The sequence below is a fragment of the Gavialis gangeticus genome, unplaced genomic scaffold (assembly GCF_001723915.1).
Source record: "Gavialis gangeticus isolate Ggan-Ray unplaced genomic scaffold, GavGan_comp1, whole genome shotgun sequence".
NCBI classification, from domain to species: domain Eukaryota; kingdom Metazoa; phylum Chordata; order Crocodylia; family Gavialidae; genus Gavialis; species Gavialis gangeticus.
Window position 1 is genome coordinate 35416636 of NW_017729028.1, and position 9664 is coordinate 35426299.

At 49.0% G+C, this 9664-nt stretch overlaps 1 protein-coding gene across 1 annotated transcript in view; it reads right to left on the bottom strand.

Annotated features, from left to right (window-relative positions):
• TFAP2D (transcription factor AP-2 delta) overlaps window positions 1-9664 on the bottom strand; it is a 78325-nt gene that overhangs the window by 67644 nt on the left and 1017 nt on the right. The window contains exon 2 of the mRNA XM_019520687.1: window positions 6118-6178. Within this exon, the coding sequence (XP_019376232.1) occupies window positions 6118-6178 (61 nt within the window). The remainder of the gene's footprint in view (window positions 1-6117; window positions 6179-9664) is intronic.

Consider the following 9664-nt stretch of genomic DNA (forward strand, 5'->3'; position numbering starts at 1 on the left):
GATCATAATTCATCTCATTGAAGGAGGCCCTGCTGAATCAGAAGTTTTGAAAATCTAGCTGCCTATTTAAATGCCTATATACACGACTCGAATTGTGGGCATCTGTTATTGAAAAAAGGTGAAAAAAAAGAGCTCTTAACTCAGACCTAAGGAGTTGATTCAGGTGAATCGAAGACAGAACTACAGTGGAAACAAAGCAATATAAACCAGGGGACTTTTCGCCCCCCAGGGAAATAATTATTAGTAGGCTACAGATAGCCAAGGAGGGTTTATATATGATGCAGTAACAGGGCCAGCAACCTGCAAATAGCCTAGGAATTATGTTTCTGTTTTCAATTTAGCACAAGCTGGGTGCTACAGCCTGATGCCTAAGCTGTTCAGAGACAGAGAAGAAAGGATTTAGTCTCTTTCCCCTTGATGTGAGTGACCCCTGAGTCCGAACGGCTGCATTTCCTAATATCCCACGTCTCCCTGGATCCTCAATGAATCTCAGAGGAGCAGAACTTCCCAAAAGCTGGCTGAGGACATCTGCAAGCTTTCAACATGTCTAACCCTTCTCTGCGCCCAAGGTTTTGGCACACGTACCTGTGTTGCTACATTTGGCAGGCGGCAGGCTGCATGTGGGTGCTGTGCCCTGCGTGGGCGCGCGGTGAGCAGCCCTGGCACGCGGCGTGTTGTGTGTTTGCCTGCCCCGCGTTGTGCTCTTCGCAGGGGGGTGGCAGGGTTGGCAGGCTGCGTGTTGTACGTTGTGGTGTCTGTGCTGTGCTCCGCATGGAGGGGGGTGATGAGAGCCCTGGCACAGCAGGTGTGAGTATGGGGTCCTGTGCGTGGAAGAGTGTGGGTGTCTGGGGAGGGGGGGCATTGCTGGCACTTGATTATCCCGGGGCAAAGTGTGAACTCGGTTATGCTTCCCAGGTGCCATCCTTTGCACCCGCAGCTTGAATGGCAGTGACCTCGAATTAGCCTTGATTGGAAAACGAGTTGATCTCGCATCCTTCAAGTGGGACAATGAGCACTGTAGGATCCAGGGATCAAACTCTTTGTCCCGGGATAAAGCCGGCGCCTGTTTTGACAGCGTTGCTCCCATTGCTGCGCGTGCTATTTGACAAGCCATGTCCGCAAAGGACGGGATTTCTCCCAGGACAAAGCCTTTTATTTCGGGGGGGGGCGGTCCCTACAGACCTACAAGCCCATTGTCTCACTCCAAGGGCCTGTGACCTGTGAAGAGCCGGGGGACAAGTGGGGTAAGTGGAGTTGATTGCCCGTCCAATGAACAAGAGCGCGTAAAGGACGGTCCCGCGGCTCGTTTGATGCGCGTTAAAGCTTGGAGCAATCAGCCGCGAATTGACTGGATCGTCTGTTATTAGCCTACATGGGGGTGTGTGGCCCCATGCCTTTCTAGCACGGCTGCGTGGCAACCCTTGTGTTGCTCGTGTGTGTGTGTGTGTGTGTGTGTGTGTGTGTGTGTGAGCAAGCTGATGCTCGTGCCTGGCCACACGACTCTCAGACGCCTTCAACGAAGCCCTCTCCAGCTCTTCGGGGGCTACCTACCTACCAGCCGCGCTTCTCAGAGCCGTGCCACGAGCCCCTCCAGGAGCCGCTGCTTTTCTGGGCACGACAAACCCACAATCACCTCCTTTCCGGACCAGCCAAGGTGTTTTACCCCTCCCCGCCCCCCGTGGTAATGAAACAAGCGCTTTAGGATGTAATGCGTTTCAAATGGGCCTCTGAAAAAAGGAGACCGCGGTGTTAATTACGGTGGAGCATGACCCGGGGCGCGATTAGGTGTATTACGGGATTAGCGAGATTATGGAGAGGCGCTTCCCCAGATAGGAGCTGGAGGAGCAGCAAGTAGAGGACCGGGACAATAAAGGCAAGGACACAATGTTGGAAGACGAAGTGGGATCCCTTGCTCTGCTGTCCCAGTGGAGGGGGTGGTGGGATCCCCCCCTCCCCTCCAATCCTCTGCCCGCTCTTAATTGAGGGGCTAAAGGAAACCTTAGGTCACTTCCCAGCCTTTCGCAACGTGACCGCAGCCCCTTTGTTCTTGCGGGTTGACTTTTGCTCTTGCGGCTTCTTCAAAGGGGGGGTGGGGTCGGCAAAGGGGGGACCTAGAGCTGGAAAGGTGGGCAGCCTTGGAGACATAAGGGAGAGGGGGGATTTTGCAAGCAGGGGAGCACAATCCTTTCCCCGCTGCCGACCCTACCTCTGCTGCCCCAGCTTCCCATCCCTGAGACCCCGGAGAGCAGGGAGAGGCAACCTGGCCTCTCTTTCTGCGGAGCATCCCAGCCTCCTCTGCCAGTGCTGGCTCTCTTAGAAAGCAAAAACTCTTCTCGGGGCCCAAGTGAACCCCCCTCCCAATAAAGGGTGTTTGATCCCCACCCGCCTCCCCATCCTTGGACCCGAGCTGAAGTATCTCCAGTTAAAGCCGCACTTGAGACAGACTGATCAAGGGGAGGAAGCAAACACATAAAAGGCAGAAGCGAGGAGTCTTCCCCCGGATTTTATTGGCAGCTTTGCCGGCGACTGATGCTGGGCTTTGTAAGGCTCGGGTTGATTTTTTTTTTTTTTTTTTTTTTAATCAAATAAGATCTGACACTGTTCCTAGCGAGGCACTAATGGCTCCGCATCCGCACGTCAGTCACCTCGAAGCGATTTGACAAACTCCAGATCTCTGCAAACGCGCCGGGTTCAGATCACATTAATTCCCCCAAAATGTTTTGATTCAAAGTAGTTTGTATTTTATGTTGCCAAGGGCAATCGAAAGAGAGCGACTGCCGATAGCTCGGCCCTTCTCTCTTCCTGGCCCAGAGGCGATAGCAGTATTTAAGCTTCTGAAATTAGCCTGGGGCGGGAAGGAGGGATGATCACAAAGCGAAACACGCGCTTTTTTTGGAGTTTGCCATCTCGGCTTCATAAAACGGCACGGGCCAAATGTCACCGCGTTGCCTTTTTCATCCCGATATTTGGAGGGGAGACCACCGGCTCTCCCCCGCTTCCTGCGCGGGGGCCGGGGAGCGCCCAGAAATCAAACAGAAAGCCGGGTCCTCCGCTTCAAAATGCGAGGGATTGAAAGGGAACGAGCCTCTAATAAAAGCCAGAGACGATTAATGAGGAGAGGATAAGGGAGGCGAATTTTTTTTTTTTTTTAAAGAGAAAAAAAAAATGATTAAAAACCACAGACGACTCCTGTAAATAGAGGCTTCATTTCTTCGCGTGATTTCTTTTGAAACGGGCGATCTGAATATTCAACTTTTAAGGCAAAGCTCCACTCTGTATGTACAACATTAATATGATCTCTGCAGAATTTGGGACTCGGCAATATTAACATATCAAAGCCGCTGCCTGAGGCGAGAGAAGCTATCGATACGCGAGCAGTAGGTAAAGTAAAGATTATTGGTCCTGATGCTCGCAGCCGCGGAGCTGCGGGCGAAACCCTGCACGCCATGAACGCGGCGCGATGGTGCGGGGCGGCGAGCCGGGGCAAATATTGGATCTAGCTGGTAATTAGCTCGCCCCCGCCGGAGTCCCGCACGAGGCGGCTCCTTCCCCGGCCTCATCAAAGCCAATCGGGAAAGAAGCGCACCAAAAACCACAGCAGCCGGCCGGGACAAGATGATGAAGATGAAGATGATGATTTCCCTTTTAAAAGACTCCCCCCCCCCCTTGGAGACTTTTTTTTCTTCCAAGGGAAACTTTAATATCCTTTTTTTCCCCTTCCGTCTTCCTGTCTTTCCTATCCCGTGAAAAAAACACTAGCAACCCTCATTTAGAAACAAAATCATACGTTTCTATTAGTGCCAAAGACGGGTGGTGGTGGGGGGGAGCATCTGACACGAGACCTAAAATATTAGGAAGCCCAGCTCCGGGTTGAGTACCTTCTCCTTGACGTATTAGGAGAAAAGAAGGGTTGAATATCTTCTCCTTGAAGTATCAGGAGAAAAGAAGGGTTGAATATCTTCTCCTTGAAAGTATTAGGAGAAAAGAAGCCTGATTTATTTATGGGAAATAGGGTACGGCGCTGAGGCACGGGAGGGCTGGATTATTGCTAACGCCTATCTCGTGGTTTGAAGTCGGACAAAATATTTATCATGTATTTTTAATACACGTTGGAAAGGCAGAGGCTCGCCTTTGATAGCTTCCCCTTGCCTCCGCCAAGAGGTGCAGAAGCCGCCCAGCGCTTAGATCAGGGGAGAGGAGCGCCTACATTTTCATGCTGGATTGCCTTTGCTATCAGTCTTTAAATCCTTGAATAATGTGATCGCTTTAAACAAAAAAAAAAAAAGAAAAAAAGAGGGAGCCTTGACTACAATCAGGCACAGGTAATTGGAGCTGCCTTAGCAAGAGCCGGGGAGCCCGGCACGAGGCCTGGGCGCTGCGGGATTAGAGCCGAGTCAACAGCCCAGACAGAAACCCGGCTTTATGGGGACTCAGCCTGTCTCCCTCTCTGCAGTCACGATGCATCTTCCTGCGGGTCAGACTTGCTCCCAAACGGAAGCACTTGCTTAGGGATAAGTAAGAGCCACTGAATCGCGAGGCGGATTCACACGACACAGCGCCTCGCTCCCACACAGCCCATGCAACCCACCCACACTTTCCAGCTCGCTCCTTTTGTGTCCAACGGGTGCCCCGCTCTTTTCTCCTGTGTTATCCCCCTGGCTGCTGCCTGGGTGTCACCCTCATTCCCGGGAGCGACAGTCCTGTCTCTTTGCAGGAGGAGAGGGGGACGCACGAGGGAGAGGGAAGGGGAGAGCAGCCAGGGCAGAGCCGGGCAGGGCGCGGGGGCCGCGGCGGAGCTGTCCCTTCAGCACCACCCGGAGCCTCGCCCCCTTCCCTCCTCCGCTCCCACCACTGCTCCCTGCTCCTTCTTCCAGCCCCCGTATCCTAAAAGCATCCGGCCCGGCCATGCAGGGCCGCCCTTGCTCAGACAAAACCCGGCTGCGGAATAAACACCATGCCAAGAAACCCCATCGCGCTCAAGCCAAGCCTTCTCCCACCCTCTTGTATTTGTCGGCCAAATTTCTCCCCCTCGCTCGACAAAACCGGTTTGCAGTCGCTGCACCTAATCAGCCAGGCGTCTTCAGAGCCCGGATAGATCAGCCTCTAAGATCGGAAGCTGGGTTTTCTACCTGCACCTCTCCCCACCCTCCTTTCCTTCTCAATTAAAAAAAAAAGAAAGAAACCAAGGTAGTTGCAATTAGTTTAAGATCAGGAGGTATTCCTCCTTTCCTTTTCAATTAAAAAAAAAGAAAAGAAACTACAGTAGTTGCAATTAGTTTAAGATCAGGGGGTATTTTTCTACACATCATGTAAGTCTAAAACTGGCCCGGGAGAGGAAGGGGGGAAACCGGATCTATTCCGTATTATATAGCTTCCACAATGAGCCTTATGAATCAGGGAAGTGAATAATTAAGGGGACAGGAAAATGAATACAAAGCAGAAGCTGGATTTGCACAACGTTGCTGGTTTCATTATGGATCAAAAGCCTCCCATTAGGGCTTCGCTTGTTTCTATATTCGGGTTGACCCCATGGGCTGTCAGGCAATACAGCCTACTTTCTCCCTCCTCTTTCCAATAGAAATAATCCATCCACGTGTTTTTCCTACGGCCCGGGAGTCCGGAGAAGAGGACGGAGTCGTCCATCTCACTTCCACCTCGGCTATGTCCTCGGACAGACGGAACGGAGTTCACTCGCGTTGGTCAAGGCGGGTTTCTGCCTTGTTCAGGGCATGAACCTTTCCCTAATTCTCGCTCTCTCCCTAAGACATGAAGCTGCAGGTTTCACAAACCGGAGCCGGAGACAACATGTCTAAACCAAAATCGGGAACCTGCCGGGGGAAGGGGGAAAGCCCGGCAGCCAGCAGAAACCTGGAGTGAGCTGTGTGCGCGGGTTTGTGGGGCGATGGGCTGGTGGCACATTTCTGCTGTCCCCAAGAACCATCAGCTGCTTCCGCTGGTTACAATGTCCTGCTGCTGACATGGAAACCATTGGTCGCTTTTTCTATACTCGTACTCGGACACCGAGATGCGAGGCAGACAGATAAGCTATTTCTATATATACATGTATATATCTATATATATATAAATAGAAAAAAATGTATTTCCAAGCCCACTTACCTCTCCTGATGACCCCTCCCTGGCCGTTCAGGACTAGCCCACACTGGGCCTCCACTGAGCTCTTAAATAATAGGAAAGACAAAAATCAGATACAGACACAAAAAGAGAGCAGAATTCACTAGCTCGAGCAGCAGTTGTTTCAGCCCGGACCCCAGGCAATAACAGCAGTTAGGATCATATTTCCCCAACCCAGTGTTAAGATCAGATTCAAAATTGCCTGCCACAGCAGTACAACATGGCAATACCGACGTGGAAACTGTTACTATCCTGGAAATGGATCTTTTTTTTTTGGCAGGAAAAAAACCCCTGGCAGCTCCGACCTCCTTTCCTTTTGATTTTTACCTGAAGAGTCAAATTAAACCGGTAGACCAAAAAGTATTCCTTTGAACACAGAGCGATCATTCATTTAGCAACTGTGTGTATATACATACGTTGTGTAATCAAACGCTGTGTGTTGTATGTGTGCACACGTATACACACACGCATGCATATACATCTATCTATCTATCTATCTATCTATAAACACATAGACACATATATATACCCCAATCTACACTACATATAGTGCAAATATACGTATATATACATGCGTTTTTTATACACACATGTAGCGTACAGAAACAATTCTCAAAAGAATATGTATATTATATATATATAGAGAGAGAGATGTCTATGCATGCATGTATTTATCCAGTTATGTATTGATGCATGTATTCATCCCTCCATTCCCCCCAAATCACATCCTGGGTAACAATACAGCTGATAATTCTGCAAATACATCTTTAAATGCACACATGCACATACAAAGTGGATCTATATGTGTGCTTGCGTCCGTGGGTACACATATCTGTGTGCGTGCCTTGGACGCGGTATACATACACGTGCATGTGCAAAGTTGTCAATAGACTAGCCATATGCCTTGGGCTACAGATGAACGGGGCTCTCTATGTCTAGACTTCTCTTACTTACCCTTTTTTATTTTTACGTCTTGCTCCTCTTTTAGAAATATTGTTAAAGGAATCCTAACAAGTTTAAGACAGATTTAAAAAAAAAATCTCTATCTTGATGAGAAGGAAAAAACAACCCCCTAAATCTTTGTCCAGTGGAAATGTGTTAAAGACGCATTTTCCTTTACAAACAAACGAGGTATTGGACATGAAAGAGGCCTTTAAGGGTGTTAACCTACTCAACAGCCCGTGAAGAGTTAAGTAAATGCGGAGAGAGTCGGCGCATAATAAAAACCCCACTTTACAAAACAACCTTTACAGTCCTGGCTCTCTCCCCCAGTTTCGCCATATTGGCGCTGGCCCTGTAAAACCCTCCTTTTCAAGGCCCTTTTTTATTTTAAGTGTTCTGCCTTAAAGTGATTATGAAATCAATATGAAAAAAACTTGGCGACTGAGCATAAATTAAAGCGGTGATGGGAAAAGGTGTGACAGTTTTCTTTGTTGTCCATGGAAAATCTTTTTAGGGGACTCAAAGATGCCACTTCAGCCCCAAGACTGTTTGCATCTGTTAGCCTGACTTAAACCGCCCTCGAAACTATTGGACTTTCACTTAAAATTCTGTGCAGGGAAAAGTATATTTACATTTGTTGCATTTGAAATGAGGCATATGCTGATGAAGGGTTTCAAAAGAAAGGCTAAGGAGAAGGGAAGACGGGGCAGCCCCAGATTTTTGTTTTTTAAAGGACTCGGGTCCATTTCTGGCAATTTCACGTCGCCACCGGGTCGGCGGACAATTAAAGCCGCGGGGAAACTGACAAGCGTCGAAGTTTGGGGAGACGCGACTAAAACCCACGCGGCAAAACGTGCCCGGCCCCGATGTGTCTTTTCTACACCCCGGGTTTTCTTTGCAAAGGGAAGGGTGGAAATGGGACCCAAAGTCCTAAGATGTTAGGGGGGGAAAGAAAAAGACAAATCGCAAAACCAGGCAGGATTGCTAGATGGAGCAAATCTGTTCATTTGTGCCCTATTTTTAAACGTTTCTTTTTCTATTCCTTTTTTTTTTAGATTAAAACAAAAAATGAATCTGGATACAGCGGCTTACCCATTTTTTTTTTCTAGGGGAAACATGTTGTTTGGTCGGATGACATTGCATAAATGACCAGTTGAATGGCACTAAGTCGAAAATTGGATAAACTATGGTGCTCTTTTGCACGGGATTTAAGCATTGTCTGCTGCCTTGCAAACGTTCCTAATCCCCTCTTTTGAAAAATACAAGGCTTTGTGCCTGGCAAAGAAAAAAAATTTGTCCAGATACAAAAAAATCAGCAGCAGACGTGGTTATAAAAAGGAGTAAATAGGTTTTAGTTGGGCTAAGGAGTGAATGGCACTTTTTTTTTTTTTTGAGGGGTGTAACATAAGGAGATCCTTGTGGAAAATGGAAGAAGGAGAAGAAGAAAAAAGCCCAGAGCGTATAAAATTATTTGCTGAATTTTAATGGAGAAAGTCAAGGAGTCATAGTTTTCCCCCCACCTTCTCCTCGGGGATCGAGGACATTTTATGATTTTGTGAAGGCTGAAGTTTTATTTTGTTTTCTTTCTTTCCCCCCTCCCCCCGGCTTTTCTTCCTTCCTTTCTCTCTTTCTCCCTCTTTCTATTTCTCTCTTTCTTTCATGAGTTAGGCAAATACAATAAAAAGATATTTTACCGCGAGGGAGGGAGGGAGCTGGTGGGGGGGGATCTCTTAGTTCTTCTAACTTCAGGGTTTTTCGGGTCTCCGACCCTTCTGTGTAAAGGGAAAAACACCCTCGCATGTGGGAATGGGCCAAAAAAAAATCAGGGGAAGGAAGGAAGGGCAGGAATTACAGGCAGATCTACCCAAATGTCCGGAGCAACTGGGTTGTGCTGAGGGAAACACGGTACTTTTATTTAACTTCGGACTGTAACCCCCCCCCCCCCAATATTCCGATATTCCTAAGGGATGAGGGGACGCCTTTACGTTTGGGATCGAGCCAGTTGCAAGGGGAAGGGAAGCGGATGAGAAGGGAAAAAGCAGGTAAATGCGTGCATTGAGAAATGCAGGTGAACTCGGGTATTATCTACCTGGGTGAAGAGTTTGGGCGAGTGCACGGACAGATGCACAGCCGGGTGGATGCAGGGATGGATAGATCGATCAGTCCCGAGGTATTTACACCCATCTCTCTATACGGGGAAAGGCTTGTTTTGACTGCATATTTCTCCTCCCGATTTGCTCCCCTGTTTTACACTCAGAGCTGAACTACTGGGCATCGACCAGACAACAGGAGGCTCTTTCCATACAGGAGGGCAGAGACCCTTTCCCTGTTGTGTCTCTTCTCCTCCCCCCAACTCCATGCGCATCCCATTTTGTTCCGCAGGGTATTTAAAAAGAGCCACAATTACAACAACAGCCACAAAAAGTCAGGCAAGGGCTGGGGGAGAATTAGGCTGGTTCATTTGGTTCTGGCGGCTGGGAGGCAGGCTCTCCATCTTCCCACCCAGCTCCGCCACAGCGGGACAAGTGGAGGCAGATGCCCCGCGAAGAGAGCTGCTCGCTGGGTCATGATGGTTACAGGACCCCCCCCC